This window comes from Triturus cristatus, chromosome 6 (assembly GCF_964204655.1).
Source record: "Triturus cristatus chromosome 6, aTriCri1.1, whole genome shotgun sequence".
In the NCBI taxonomy this organism is placed as follows: Eukaryota; Metazoa; Chordata; class Amphibia; order Caudata; family Salamandridae; genus Triturus; species Triturus cristatus.
The window spans coordinates 1437993032-1438009577 of NC_140589.1; the positions used below are offsets into that span (position 1 = coordinate 1437993032).

Below are 16546 nucleotides of genomic sequence, written 5' to 3' on the forward strand. Positions count from 1 at the left end.
ATGTCAGATGAGAGTCTATGCAATTTCTGTATGGCAGCATATACATTGGGGGAGTGGTCAGGTATGTACACACAGCAGCTACTGCCAATAACGCGACAGGCCCATCTCCGGTCAGCAAGGACGACGTCTGACCCCATCCTGTTTTGTAAAGTGACGAGCCTTGTAGCCTGGAGCTCAGCAGAAATATTGGTCAGTATACCAGCTGTTGTATTAATAACCCCTTCAACAATCCTCGCTAACCCACAAATGTTAAGGGTGTTAGATATGGAGCCCCAAAAGGGTACGATACCCTTCATGGCATCCTCAAACTGTTGCAAAGTTGTATCTGTCTGATCTATATCTTCTGTGTCAATAACCCTTTCTAACTCGGAGCAACTATACACTCCTACGGTGCAGCCGATGATCTCTAAGGTAATTGGATGGAGCTATATACACAGGAGGAAGGAGAAAGGAGAGATAACACCTGCCCGACCATCCCACCGGGAGCCAGACATAAGATTGGGATCCACAGACAAAGTTGACATTAGGTGGTTGTATGAAGGGTGGACTCTGAGTCATTCTCAACTCATAGGTGGAATTGCATCTGCTCTCCCCCACTTTTATCCTCCCGGTCCCCTGGACACAGAAACTAGCTGTTGTGTTGACCACTGACACTGGTATTGGCTTGTCCTCAGTACCATTACGAGCCTGGGAAGAATGGAAATACTCTGACGTGTTAAACCCTTGGAACTCAGTTATTTCCATTTGAGACCATGTCCCATTCTTTACACTTTTGTATGCGTTCATGCAGGTCCTTAAAAACAATCTACCAAACGGCTCTTGGCCTGTCGAATCGCCAGGGGGAGCCCTGTGACAGAAATGTACATTCTGCACCATAGTGCGAGGATCAGCAGGTGTCCTATCCAGGGTATCTAATTGGGGATGAGGGCATACCATACTGAGCAATGCAAACCAACCCTCGCAACTACTAATGTATGATAGTGGCATGGACAACAAGTTATCACTTTAATGAGTCAATGTAAGAAGTAATCCACACACCCAACAGTTAGTTGTATTCGACACCTCATGAGCCTGATGCAATATTTGTCTAAATACATTATCCTTGTAAGACTTTCGGTGCTCCCCTTTGTGAGGAGCCAAAGTGACAAAAATGTGTTCAGGGGGAATGTTTGTTGTACCAACCAAGGAATGTACAGGATACTTCTCCTCCATGAACCAGGATATCCCCAATACAAATATTAATGCAATCGCAATTATTGATGCAAAAACAATTTTACTCTTTTCAGACCAGCCCTGTTGCGCTAGTCACAGCGATGCAAATGGCTGCTCCTCCTCCTCAATGGGCCGACCAAATGGATACATTATGTAACCAGGGGAAAAGGAATGCAATAAAAACTGATGGCAAAGACAAGTGTTCCCAGAGTCCGTCAGAGCTTCACTGGTAGACTCCACTTTTTCATCAACATTGGCGCTCTTGATCACCAGCGGTGGAGCTGCTTAGTCCTAGCTCATGATGAATCCCACGTCGTCCAGGACAATGTACCCCCCTCCAAGGGCGCACATTTCATCTATCCTGTCCAATGTCCGCACAATGCACCAATCTCGCCTCACCCTAAACTAACACTGTTGGTACTATAGGCAAAGTACACCCTGACTTGCGCAGTCCATCCCTAGCTAATCTGACTTCTCCTTTGGTGCACTGTTCCTCCGTCGGGGACGCTAATTGTACCTAGCTACTCCAGGCACAGAGGGGTCAACAAAAAGGGGCTCAGACACAGAGGGGCCAATAGAAAGCGGATCCTGAATGGCCCTGATCTCCGGAGGCACTGCCGCATTTAGCACCTCATTATTTTCGGCATCCGTTTGGGTCCACGTGAGCTTGGCATCAGAAAAGGGGACGAATCGTGGGACTTGTTCCCACTCTGAGTCCCCAATACCCTCCTTAACCCACTTGTCGTAGGGTAAGGGCAAAGGCATTCTGCGGCAGTGATGCATATGGATCCAGTTCTTTCGGTGGCAACCTTTATGGCTGTGCGGGTGGCAAGAAGGACCTGGACAGCTCCCTTCCAACGGTGCTCCAAACTCTTTTTCCACTGGAAATTCTTCACCAAGATAAAGTCACCAGGCAGAATATCATGTCCTGGCCCCTCGGGTACAGGTGGCAGGGAGTCATATATCTGTTGGTGAATAGAACGCTAACTTTTAGTTAACTCATACAGGTAGTCTGTCAGTAAAGGATACTCAATTTCAGAAAACCTACGTGGACGTGGGAGCCCCAGACATTTGCCGGGCATCCGAACGCAACCTCGTAGGGTGACAATCCTGTCCTAGAATGTGCTGTTGTTCTTGTGGACAAAAGGGCTAATTGTAAATCATCTGGCCACAGCAACCTTGTGGTCCCCTGAATCTTTGCCAATTTCAGTTTGAGAGTACCATTGTACTTCTTAACCAAACCTGCTGACTGGGGGTGATTCGCAGCATGAAACTTCTGTTTGATGTGTAGTCCCTTACAAACTAGCTGAATAACCTTGGCATTGAAATAAATTCCATTATTACTCCAGATCAAACGGGGCAAGCTGAAGCGAGGAAAGAACTCCTTCAGGAGTATCTGTGCAGTTGCAATGGCTGTATTCTCTTTAGTGGGGTAAGCCTCAACCCATTTACTGAACGCACAAACAACTACCAACACATACTTCAAATTATTGACCCTGTCCATTTCAATGAAGTCCATCTGGAGGACCTCAAACGGGAAAGTGGGGGGTGCACAATTACCGGGGGTATAGGGGTACCCTTGCCAGGATTGTGCATCATGCACACCATGCAGTATTTTACTAAATGTGTGGTGGTCTTTGGAATGTTGTCATTTTGCCGTACGGGGTCTAACAACTTACAAATACCTGTAGCACTGATATGAGCTGGCCTGTTTGCCATTGTGACCACGGGGAGAACATATGCATCTGGTAACATCCATCTCTGTTTTCCTGATTTATCAGTCCAACACCCTTCTTCATCCAAATGTGCTGTGCTCTCTTGCCATATTTTTGTCATTTCACAAAATGCAAAGTTTTCCATGATTTTTGCTCACCTGAGGCTCATGTTAGTGGAAAAGAAAACGTCTCACTTGAAAGACATTTTCTCTTGGAGCGAAACATTTACTCCGCAAACTTTTCTCCTGCCCAACTAACTTTTCTGAGTGGGCCGTTTAGGGTCATTCGGATCATTCGCGACTACCGCTCAGCCTTCCATACAAATGAGGAGTCGATCAGACAGTAGAGGATACAAACCAAGTATATGTTTATTCAGATACACTCATGCGGAGCCCTGTCTACCCAGTCTCTTGGGGTGCTGCAGAGAGGACTAACTTCAGCAAACATAGAGATACAATATGTACGATTTCTGAACCAAGAATGTCCCACCCCTAATGGAAATCTACTAGCAGATGCAGCTAAAACAAAGGAGTACAGTAAGATGAGTTTCAAGTCTGGGACTTGGTACATGCTATCTCAGCACCAAGGTCACTCTGCCTGTGCCCGCCACTTTAAGGGTGAGAACAAGCCTATCTAGTGGGAAAGGTATGCACTAATAAGAACAATGTATTCATGAATACAGCAAAGCTCAACCTTGGAGAAATAAAAAAAAAAAACTATTGCAGCTGCTTTCAGCTGAGGCATAGATAGAAGTTAATTTCAATCATAACTCAAAATGGCGGCTGAATATAAAATGATGCCGCAAATGCTAACTTAACACGTGCAATGCATGAACAGTACAGCTAAAATATTTTGATTCCAACAGGTGGACCGTTTGTGGAGGGGAGGCCGCTGATGACATGGGTGGAACAACTGGAGCCTAACAAGGTACAGGCAGAGCCCTGTACACTGCAGCCAGTGGCCAAGCATTGCCGGTTGCGATACTTACAGAGAGCGGGAATGACGGCTCCCTATAACTTGGAACTGCCTCATCGTTAGATGACACATTTTTTGCCTGCAGAGGAAGCTCACCAATTGGGGGAATGGGCTATATTAGGGTTGCAAATGCTTGGGGATCGCTAGAAGTCCAGGTCCTTGAGGTCTTTGAGGACTTGCAGGCGACATATGACTTACCCGTGGGTCATTTCCTCTTCATTGTGCGGTCTTGGCGCTGCTGCGGCAATGGTGGCGGTGGGGACAGGAGGAACTGCCATAGTTACAGGGGTTGTCATGTATTGTGTGTATCATCTGGCAGGCACAGGACTATAACGGGTTTAAACCAGTGGTGGCTGCTATCATTGCTTAGTGGTGAAACGTAGGGAGGAAAACAATCAAAACGATACACATAATTAAAATTATTAAAATTACACATACCTGCTGCTCCGACAGCCACCAAATTGCTTCTCTCCTCTGATCCTGGACTCTGGCTACACACTGCACAGTCTCCTAGATGCCAATCCCAGTGCTTCTCTCATGCTGAGAATACTATTACCAGCATTACAGAAGCTCTGGGATTGGTCTGGGAAGCTTTGTCTGAAAGCCTGAGGTGCTTCTCCAACCCGGCTATGGATCACAGCTGGGATGGAGAAACCTAAGTGCGCATGTCTGTTTGGTCGGCCTAAAACAGCCGGCCAAACAGACATGCGCACTTAAAAGTGCCCACCACTCCTCCCCCTGCTATGCCTGTCACACAGGATTACCTGGCCCGCCCCACTGAAGTCTGGGTCATCAGATCCCAGACGGGAAAAATAAAATAAAATGCTTTTATCATTTTATTTTTCTTCTTTGAGGGGGGGTGGTGCTCCTCCGCCATTACGCCCCTGGCTTAAAAACGGCCTTTCAGGAGGACACCACCGCTTCCATAACTTCCCTCAAGGTCACCTGGGGCCGTATTACACATGGCTGCGCCAGCGCCAGTTGTCACTGTGCGCCAGAGTATACGCCCGATCACATTACAGAGAATCGGTTTGTAATGCGCCGTGAAGTTGGCACAGACTTTGAGCTCTGTGTTTATGTACGTTGCGTCTGTGCGCATATTGTATTAGCGCACAGAGGCAAACGCACATAAACACAAAGATACTTTGGCGCACAGCGACAATTAGCGCTGGCGCAGCCATGTGTAAAACGGCCCCAGGGCGACTGACACCCCACACCTCTTACAGGTGAGGACTCGGTTAAAGAGCTGTCGGGGATGCAACGGGTTTCTCACAACGCCTACTTCAAGCTAATTAATGCGTATTTTCTTCATATAGTGTATCTTACGCCTGCGAGGATCAACAGATGTTTTCCTGGGGGTGGGCTCGCGATGCTTGAGGTGTTACCTGGCAGATGCTGACATGTATCACGTGGGACGGAGTTGTCCCTGGGTGACAGAGTTCTGGGAGGACGTGGCCCGGTTCACGGCAGTCACGGAGCGCACGTTGCCGGCAGAGTCCACGTTCTGCCTTCTAGGAATGTTTCCAAAGACAGCTAAACACTAAGTCACCACGCGGTTTATCGACCTGGCTCTGATTTTAGCGAAACGTCAGATCACACTCAATAGAAGCTTGCGTGGGGTCTACAGGTTCCCAGGTAGACGGGGGAGCTGAAGAAATGGGCTGCATATGAGGGGGCAACCTTGCTTTGGGAACCCAAGAGAAGGCAGTGCTCTAGGGAAGTGGCCTGGGCATGGGGTGCACTACCAGAGGAGTTGCACCCAGGGGCAGAAGGTCGGAGACTGCTTCTGCCGAAAATGCCTAGAGCGATGGAGAGACACGGTCACCTTCTTTGTGTTGTCTGAGACCCCCTTCCCAAATAGTGCTGTCGCCAGGGACGTCGGACTGCCAGGCTTGTGTGCATGTGGGCGGATGGCGAGATGGATGCCCTCAGATCAAGCGTTGGGGTTGAAGGCGTGGGGGTATTCTTCGTTGGCTGGCTGTTCTGCAGTGACTGAGGTTTAATAGAATGTGTTATGGATGGCACCAAAACGCTGAGCACGAGGACTGGCTCATTTGAGCGATAGCACTGTCTTATTTACTGATTTACTGCCGATTTTGCACTGTGTGTCTGTTGAAAATGCCAATAAAATATGGTGCAAAAACAAATGTTAATTATTGATGAAAATGTAATAAGTTAGATCGTTTTCCATATGTTTTTTCTACTGCTTCTATTGTTGGAAAGGGAGGGTCGTTGCTTCCCACCTCGGTGGCCTAAAATGCCTAGTATCCATTGCAGCATTTGTCGATTGTTTAAGATTGTGTTGTTTCTTTGCTTCAAGCACATATTTTCGGCTGACATTGGTTGCCTTTGCATGTGGTTGATAATAACGTGGTTCACAGGAAACATGAACAGGCAGGGCACAAGTTGGGGGTACACGCGGGTACTTGGCGTCCACCCACTATTTTCACAGGGTGGACACCACCCTACCAAGAAGTTGGGCCCCACAGAAATATGCTGAACTTGTCCCTGTGTCATTTTCCGACACCTAACACGTTCAACAAGGCCTGTAGGTTGTCTGCTTTCCCAGCTTCAATTTGCAGACACAAAGAGGGGCTTTTTTCACCTCTACCTGGGCCAAAGATAAAGGTCAGAAGTAAAGGGTTCATTTTGCCTCCTTTTCATTGACTATCCTGACTGGAGGTGGCTTGGAACCTCACACTTAAATGTAAAAGCAATAGAGGGGAAACAAAAGCCACAGCTTGTTATCTCTTCATAGGTACTTAACTCCTTCAGTGCACCGCCCTTTCCCCCTCCTGTGCCGGGCATTGTATTAGCGGGCGGGGTCCATGACAAGATAGTCTCGTCATGGGCACAGCGCAACCGCGCTCCATGACGAGACTATCTCGTCATGGGCATAGAAGAGGTTAAGAGAGGCATGCTTTTGACTTTGTTCAGTCCCTGTATATAAGTGCATGCTCTGTAAGAATGTCAGATGTTTGGTCTGTCTCAGTATTTGCACAAATAACACTATCAATGGCACTACTGTTAAAGCACTACGCATCCCAATGCAGGATTTCAGAGAGCTTTACTAACGTACATTATACATTGACAATAAATCATGTACCTGTGTAAATCAATGTACAAGATGTGTTACATGAGACAGTGAGGGTTACAAGGTGCAGGAGTCACATGCCCTTCATAAATTGTAATACTTCTAATATAGCATAGTGAACTATGAGCTACAAATAACAAAAGCATCTCTGTGTTCGAAGCAGTGACCCACTTACCTATCTACATAAAATACAAATCTATCATCTGCATGTTACATGATGCGCTTTGCAGGAGACACAGCAGCCTTCTATAGTACTTTGATTCAAATCTGGGACTAGACAAAACACAGATCTCTCCAGCAAAAGTGTTAATCTCCAGAGTTATCTCACCATTATTACTATTCCCTGAAATGTACTGGGCACCACTGCCTTAACCTCAAAACATATTTTTAAATGCAGACTTTGCAACCAACTAAGCAGAGCAGATCTACTACCATGCTTCTCCTTGTTGCCAATTTCTTTGGGGTTGGGTTTAAAAAAAAGATTATTAGTTGAGGCCCAGATTTTGTGTGGGGATTGGGCTACTTTTCTGGCACAACCCCGACGTCAAATCTTATTTGTTAAATGTCATAATGTGCTTATATGTACTCATATTATACCTGATAAACATATGTGTGAGGTCTTAATATCAGTAGTGGCTGGTACAGGTAAGAGTGGTGGGCCGGTGTGTGGGTGGTGCGGGCGCTCGCTGCATTACTGCATGCAGCGAGGGCAAAGTAAGTGGTTTATTTATGTATTTAATATTACTTATCCTGTCATCTGTCGACTTCCACTACCTCTCCACCCTGTCCAGTCCCATTGCTCTTACCTGTGCCAGCCGCTACTGCTTAATATCTGATGTCACTTCTTGTGATGTCACTTCCAGTGAGGTCACTTCCTGTGAGGTCATTTCCTGTGATGCCAATGCAATGTCCAGCTGCGTCCGGGCAGGTAACAGCAGTGGGGTGATGGGGTCACCTTGGAAGGGATTTCGAGGAACGATGCAGAGGGGAAATTAAATAATTAATTAATTTTCCCTCGGCATTCTCTCTCGACAGGGACAGGGGCTGGCAATATCATGCGTCCTGGCGTCATGATGTCACTAGCATACTGCCTAACTTGGTTGGTCCGCCGTCTGCTATTTTTTAGGACTTGTGGCCTGTGAACAGGACCATCGAAACTGAGCCTGTACCTGGAAATTGTGAAAGAAGCCGTACCTTAAGGGGGAAGCGTGAGGTAAAACGTGCTGTGAAATGTGAAAGTAGCGAGGCCTGTGGAGTGTGAAAGACTGCGTGACAGCGAGGCCTGTGATACAGAGCGCGTACGATCACAAACTTCACATTTGTATTCTAATGAGGACACAGGAAGAAAGCACGAAGAATGAATTACTCCAGTCAAGCATACATTATGTAAACTGCCAGATCAGAGGTGGAGTGTCAACAATCGCACATCTCAGGACTGCAGAGGGATAACTCGCGCCATCTTCCTCAAAGCTGAGATGAACCAGAGATGTGCAATGTCCCTTCGATAAAGCACCGGCCGCTATCACTGTCCACAAACCCCCCAGCTCCACCACCCTTCCTCCTTTCTTGTTGCCTTGAATCTCTGTCCGAACAACTTTTTACAGATACTTAAAAAGAGAGGGGATTGTTTATTGAAGGTTTTAGAAACCTCCACCTACTGTCATGGCCATTTGTTCCCTCAAATGATGATGAAGGGGAGGGTAGGGTAGGTTTGAGTTCATGGGAGTAGGAAGGGGTGATGGGAGTGGAAAAAGGAAGAGGAAGGAAAGAAAATGCCTGGGGGGGGGGGGGGGAGAGGAAGGAAGTAAGAAAGGAACGGGATGGAGGAGTGGATGGTGGTGGGTGGAGGAAAAAATTGAGAGGGCAGAAGTAAAGATGGGCGATGGAAAGGACGGGAAAGATGAGACAGAAGGGAAGGAGCAACAGGTGGAGACGAAAGGGATAAAAAGAGGCGTTGGAGAGCGGGGGCGAGGGGGAAGGAAGAACGAAGAGGAAAGAAAGCATGGCAAAGGACAGGGAGGCGGGATAAAGGAAGTGGTGGCCGAGAGGATGAAGTATGGAAGGAAGGAAGGAAGAGAGGAAGGGAAGACGAAGGGATAGAGAGGCGAGAGGAAGAAGGGTATATATTATTAGAAAACCAAGCACAGCGAGAAGGAGAAACCGCAGAGCCCACTTGATAGAGCGTGTTTCTAACGCCCGAGTCCTGGACAGAGCGGGTCCCACTCCGCGACCCCCTTATTTATTGAGAATAAAGTTGTTTTCCGCGATCTTTAACTTTTTCATGACGACAGACACCGGCAGTGCCGTCTCACTTTGGTTGTCATTGAATCTAATCTCGAGCTGTATTTGGATGAATATTTTGTTATTTTCTCCTTAATAAAAACATATTTTTTTTTAATCTAATCTCGAGTTTTGTCTACCTCCGCCATCCCCGCTCCCCCGCGCTCTGACAGGCGGTGTCACGCATAGAGCGCTGCCGGCGGTATTTAAACTTCTCAGCGCTACACAAATAGGTTTGTGAGTAGTATTTAAGTGGCCGTAAAAGGTGACGGCGGAATCTTAGGGGCATTTTATCTAGCCAGGCAATAAAATTATCGCCGCTTTAGCGGCACAAAACTGCCGCTAAAACGGCGATAATGGGCTTGGTAATATGCTCTATGGAATTCCAATTGAAGCTCAGGTTAGATGTCCTTCACATCTAACATGGGCTTCAATTGGAATTCCATAGAGCATATTATCAAGCCCATTATCGCCGTTTTAGCGGCAGTTTTCTGCAGCTAAAGCGGCGATAATGTTATCGTCTGGCTTGATAATATGCCCCAATATTTGTCAGAAGTAAACTCTCTGAGCTTCCAGTTCGCAGCTTGTTGCGCCTCCGATCTCAGAGGGTTTTTTATTCAACACAGAAACGGAACGAAAAATTAAAATACCGCCGAAAGCTGTTACCGCCTAACGTTCATAGATCTCCGACACGCACACCCTTGCGGTTGCGATCTCGTGTAGAAATGCTATTTCCAATCGGGGTTCAATTGTACAACACGGTGTTTGGCCGTGGGGCAAGATCTGGGTTCAACGGTACTATTTTGAAATCCTTTCCCCTGAGTCTTCTTTTAAAGCCTTTTACTTAAGTTATAATATTTTATTAAGTAAATATCATCATAAGAGAAGCACTATTGATAATTGAAACCCGATGATTAGGGGTTTTATATTCAATTGTGATCTGGGCCGGATGCCCCCGGAAGCGCATTTGATCTGAAATGTGCCGCTTGATCACCTGAGCCAGTGTTCGGGCTGTTGCACTTCACTCCCCTTCGCTGCATCCTCCATGGTTAGCGCACTGATACAGTCGAGTAGCACCGTGGGAGCTACACAAAACACCTACATAAAGTAAATAAAAAGTATTCTGCACCAGAATTGCCCACCAGTCTTGCAAAAGCAGTGACTCCACCTGTCTGTCAAAACTTCATCACGGCAACAAAATAACAACTTGTGATCAATATACTTCAAATATGTACAAAGTTATACCTGTGGGACTTCGATCCAGACAACATTTTATTGTAGGCTAAACAGCTTCCCCATCACCACTCTTTAGGAATAACCATTCAGCCGTTCAAAGAACCACCGATTGTAATTAACCGGAACCGAATATATTTAAAACATTACCACAACAAAAGCTGTTTGAAATCATAATTGTAAATTGATTTAAGTAACCGACGAGTCCCCTGAAGCTGAACATACCCGAAACTGACGCGGATACGTGTTTATATTAAAAACATAGTTGTGTCGTCCTTTTTGACATACCCCCGAGATTCTTTCAGTGCTTTGAACACTGCTAAGTCTTAGCTTTGCGCTAGGTTTACTACTTAGGGTCCGTTGCAATCAGACACATGTATATATGCTTGGCAGTGGCGGAGGTCCATGGAAACAGATAAAGATTGATGTGCAGTGTGTGAGGGGGTCTTAAATGAACTTGCGGCAGTTTTGCATGACTACGACTGAGTCCTGTGTGCGTCTCCGTCGGCCTGTGTCTTTTCCGAGTGGCGAGTGTGCGCTGTGGCATGTTTCTGGTATGTTTGCATAGAGATTGCGTGTATGTATGTGCATATTCTTATGTGTGTTTGGATATAATGTATTTACGTGTTTCAAGTTAGCGTGAGTTTATGAACACTGAATATACATGTAAATATATGTTATAAGTCTGTGAGTGCTGTCTCTTCTGTGAGTGGTGAGTGAATATGTTTTGCGACGTACATGAACTTTTGATGGGTGGAGTGAATGCATTTTTCGATGTGCGTTTGCATGCGTGGTGTGTTCGTGTTAGTCTAGTACGTGTGCATTGAAGTAATTGTGGAGCTGGATATGTATGTATACATATTTATGTTTGTTTACCTAGTCTTTTGTCTTCGCCGCATGGTCCGTGTGTTGTGGTGTGTTTGACGGCAGTGTGCGCGTACTCCTAAGTGCGTTTCTTTATATGGCGAGTATGTGCTTGTCTGGTGTGTGTGTGCGAGTGTTTGTGGTCATGGATATGTGTGCATATATTTGTATAGCTGCTATGTGTGGTTTCTCAGTCCTGTGTCTTCCCCGAGTTGTTCGTATGTTGTGGTATGTTCAAATTCCTGTGTGGATGTAGTTATACCTATGTCCATATCTTTACGTGATGTGTAGGCGTTTCTCTTGTATGCGTGTGTGATTGTGGACATGGATAGGAGTGAATGTAATTGTGTGTGTTTTCTGGAGGTGAGTGGCTTCGACGAGGGGTGCGTTTATTGTGATGTTAGCTAGGCAGTGTGCGTATGTGTGTGAAAAGTATGGATGTAGATTTGTGTATCGCTGCGTGTGTTTTGGTATAATGTGTTTTGTCTGAGAGGAGCGTGTGTGCACTGTAGTTTTGCCTGCGTGTTTGATGCGTGAGTTGGCTTCATCTGCGCCGTGGGTGTGTTCCATGCGTGCGTGCCGCGTGCTGCCGGAGTGGTGACGGGCACCGGGTGCTGAGTCCGTGGGCCAGCGGTGCTGATCCTCAATCCGGCGTGCGGCCACCTCACCCAGGGGCAGGGTCCCCGGCACGGGAGGCGCGCGCCTCCTTCACCCCTTCGATGCCAACTCTTCCCCGTGCGCGGCGTCCATTCCCAACGCAAGGAACGCTTTCCTCTTCTATTCAGATTTTACACTCGGAAGTTCTTCTGTTCAGAGTCTAGTTAATCGTGTCCCTTTCCGTTCTTTCTTTTCCTTTCTCCGCTCGTGTAACTTGTTTCTGACAGTTTTCTACTTCTAGTACTTACGCATACGCTCTTGTATTTTTCTGTCATTCTTGCATATCTGTGTTTATCACTATCTCTCGCTCCCTCTCGTATTTACGTTCGCCACTTCGGATGTACCAAACGCTGCCCTGAAGAGCAGCTGTCCTGCCTCTGCGATTCTGCCATCTTTACTCCGATTTCATCATTTACTTGTCTCTTTTCTTCTTGCTTCTTTTACGCTCCTTTCAATCAGCATCCATTTCTCTTTTCTTCTCTCCGTTCTCCTGACGCCTCTTCCACTGTATTTGCTTCTCCTTCTTTTTTACTTTGTTTCTTCTCTCTCCTTTGCATCGCTTCTTCAGATAGTCTCTGAACTGGCTCTTTCATTTGTACTGCCATTAATTCTCAATCGCATACCATGCCAAGTGCCCGTGCTCGCCCTGCTGCTGTCTCTTACACACACAAAAATGTGACTGGAAAGACAACCAGGGACAGGTTGTATAAAATACTGAATATTACGTGACCGTGCATCACACACAAAACAGATAAATGTTCTTCCGAAGCTCTCGCAGTATTCGGAGACAAAAAAAAATCTGAGAAATGTCCCATCCTCTTGTCATCTTGCTGCACCGACAACCATCCCTCACACACCATCAATCCCGCGGCTCCGCTGGCCTCCCCAGCTGCATGGATGCACAGTGCACTAATCATAAAACGTGCCGTCGACTCTGGTTTGTCCATTTTAAACTTACAAAGTTACTTCAAACCCTGCGAAGCAGAGTAAGAGTTTATTAACGAGCTCTAGCAGATAACCTGTTTGGGAAAAGACTGCTGAAAATGACATATTTATTAATCAGATGGCGAACATCGTATACTCATTGTATTCAAATCAGGATTAAACTTCCAGGCTCGATTCAACCAACACGTTTATTAAAGAAAGTTTTAGACTCCATGAAAACAACGGAAATATAATTAGTATTCGATGCGATATTTTTCTTAACAAAATGGCGTTAGGATAATGGTAAACATTTTGATAGAAAAACGTCGATGTGTTCTTTTTCCCTCTGAACCTAAAAGGGACTGGTGAAGATCAGAGAGTAAAACCGACACTTCCAAAAGTCATCGTGTCAGAGAAACATCGAAGTATCGATCTACTACAATCATTTCCAAAATTCCCATCTAGTTCACAACTCTTCTTTTTTTGGGAAACAAATATTAAAAGTTACTGGGTAAGTTTTGTTTGCAGGAAAATGCAGTGCTCCCCAACTAATGGCTTATTGTCAGCCTAAACGTGGAAACAGAATAAAGCCATAACGGTGACGGTTTGAAATGTGGGCGTCGTTCACCATCCTGCAGTGTGTGTGGCAGGAGGCAGCGTGTGCAGGTGCAGTGTGAAATGACATATGATCACCTGCCTAAGGGGACGGCGCACACTTTCTCCTCTCCCCTCGCAGGCGGGGCTCGGGGAGGGGTACGGCTGTCACTCACCAGCCCCCCTCCCTCTCTGCCCCGGCGTCCTGGGGCGCCCCTACAATGGCTGAGAGAATAGCAATCCTCACTAAATGGGGCAGTGACAGCAGCGCCGCCCCAAACACCGCGCGGGATGGGAGGCTCCCTTTGTACCCCTACCTATAAAAGCCCCTCTCGGCGGAGGCTGCCGTAGACGCAGCATATGCCGCGCAGATTGTTGGGCACGGACCGAGGCCCTGACAGCAGACGGGACCGTAGCACAGCTCCGCGCTCCTGTGTGACCCCGCAGCCCGGCTCCGCGCATCCTCCTCCTCCGCCACCTCCTCAGTGCCATGAACTCGGACTCTAGCTGTGGCTCCAGCCGGGCCTCGTCGCCGGACATGGACGAGCTGTACCTGCAGCGCCGCCTGGGCGCCGTGTCGTCGTCGCAGGGCGAGCTGCAGCTGCACCACATGGCCCTGGCGCGCCGCGGCTCCAAAGACTCGAGCGACGGCGGCTCCAAGTACAAGCTGAAGAAGCCGCTCTCCGAGCAGGACCTGCAGCAGCTGAGGCTCAAGATCAACGGGCGCGAGCGCAAGCGCATGCACGACCTGAACCTGGCCATGGACGGCCTGCGCGAGGTCATGCCCTACGCGCACGGGCCCTCGGTGCGCAAGCTCTCCAAGATCGCCACGCTGCTGCTGGCGCGCAACTACATCCTCATGCTCTCCGGATCCCTGGACGAGATGAAGCGCCTCCTGGCCGAGGTCTACGGCGGCGGCGGTGGGGGCCACCACTCGGCCTTCCACTGCGGGCCCGGGGCGCCTCCGGGCGCGCACCCGCTGCTGGGTGGAGCCGGCTCGGGCCCGGGCTCCCTGCCTGGCCTAGGCGCCCTGCGGCCCTCCCTGCTCAAGAGCCCACCCCCGCCGCCTCCTCCGCCGCTGCCGCTGGGCGGCTTCCCGCACTGGCCCGGCCTGCCCTGCCCCTGCCCGGCCTGCCAGGGCCCGCCGCACCTGCCCAGCCTGCACACGGCGGCCATGAGCAGACTGTCGGCCGAGGCCAAGGAGCTGCTCAAGTGATCCAGACGAAAGACTACTGACAATTTGTTCCTGAACTTATTATGTGTGTTAATGTGCGTGTGTACAATTTCGGTGGCACCAACAGGACGTATACAAGTAGTCCTGTCTGCATGCATGCTTCTACTATTTACAACTCCCGGCTCTGATGTCTGAGCTCCTCCCCCCAAATAACAATTGTTTACAAAAAGCAAGTAAATGACCTGAGACAGTGCCAGGTTTTGCAAATGTTCAGATAAAATACAGCGCTTACAACTGGACTTGTCTGGGCGCTACCATTATTTTTAACAGATAAAGGAACTTGGGCACAGAGAGACAGCGCACTCTGACTGCACAATGTGTGCAAGAGAAGTAACAGGCTCATGACATTTTCCTGGCCCCTGCCTCCAAAATAGACCACGTGGTTCCTAGACAATATGCCCCATATGTATTATTGTCAAACCGACTGTGCAAACAATAACGTCTCACTGTTAAAATCGATTTTCGTGATTTCAGTCACCATATAGAGCCAGCAAGCAACGTGCATTAGAGACTATTTCGAAACGACTCAAGTTACGAAACAGCTACTTCCTTTTCGATGGAGACTTGGTCTGATCTAAAGCTGTTGTTACTGTACAGTCAAAGCAAGCCTGTTATTTATAAAACGAAGATGTACATATCATTTTACAGTGGGTGTTACAATCCATGGCGGGAGGGCTTGGACAGTTTACACTGGGTGGCGCTTCCGTGTTCTGATGTATAACTTTCTCCTGGTGATTTTTGTTTCTTGATAGGGAATGTACTGTCACCCCAGGAATGCATGCATGCTAATGACCGAGTCTTGTTAGCACATTTTACCGGCTTATGTCGGATTCCTTGTAACAAGGATTTATTAGTGAATTCTCTCACACCATCACACGTCTGGGTGCTTCATTTGTGGAAAAGTGAAAGGGAAAGGAACAAGTGCAGCGTGATCCATTCCCACAGCTGGGTTGCTGTCCTCGTGACAGGGCCACTTTGTTCTTTTCGACGATTTTCCTGATTTTTCAGGAAAATGGTTCTTACCAGATTTGTTCACAGTCTTGACAACTTATGTTCATTTTGTGTTTTTTACTGTTTTGTTTCCTGGGCATTTGCTTGAAATATTTTGTTGTTAGACCTGGAAGACAACAATTGTCCTTATTTTTTATATATTCTTGATAAACTATCGATATATTTATTATTGGCCAGTGTTTCTGGATGACATTTTAATAAAAGAAACCTACAACTATATGATCGTATCTGTGTTTGCTTTAAACTAACGATTCAATGACTATCTGTGTGGGGAATGTACATCTGTCTGTCCGTCTTGCTACAGCATTCTATATATAATGTATGCGCGTACGAGTAATATGTGGTTTGTGGGAATGTCTCAGTGCTTGTTTTATTGAAGGCATTCTGCGGCTGTACCCCAATAACGCGCAGTGATCCGTCCACAGGTCCTCAGAGTGAGAGGTGTCCAGCATCACTTTAGAGAGGCATCAAATTATTATCTTGTTTTTTCATTAGTGAGTCGTGCACACCTCCCTCTCGTGCACCACAACCAACAGGGTACCTCCCGCGAGTGGAAATAATGGTGGCCCGACTTTTTACAATGGTAAACAGCGGGATTTTTAAAGATGCTGTCATCATTATGTAGCATTGTGGCTTCCTGATTCTCTCACATTCGTTGTTGATAGCGCGGGGAGGGGGGTGACGTTTAAAGCCAGAACTGCCACTTTGGAGCAAGGTTCCAATCTCTGCGTTTGGCTCAACATTCTGTGATTC

General features: G+C 47.4%; 1 protein-coding gene across 1 annotated transcript; it reads left to right on the top strand.

The window, feature by feature from the left end:
- The first annotated feature begins 13909 nt into the window (after nt 1-13909).
- On the top strand, nt 13910-16010 carry OLIG3 (oligodendrocyte transcription factor 3). The gene has a single exon (XM_085609353.1). The coding sequence runs from the start codon at nt 14039-14041 to the stop codon at nt 14762-14764; it is 726 nt and encodes a 241-aa protein (XP_085465479.1). The 5' UTR covers nt 13910-14038; the 3' UTR covers nt 14765-16010.
- The last annotated feature ends 536 nt before the right edge of the window (nt 16011-16546 follow it).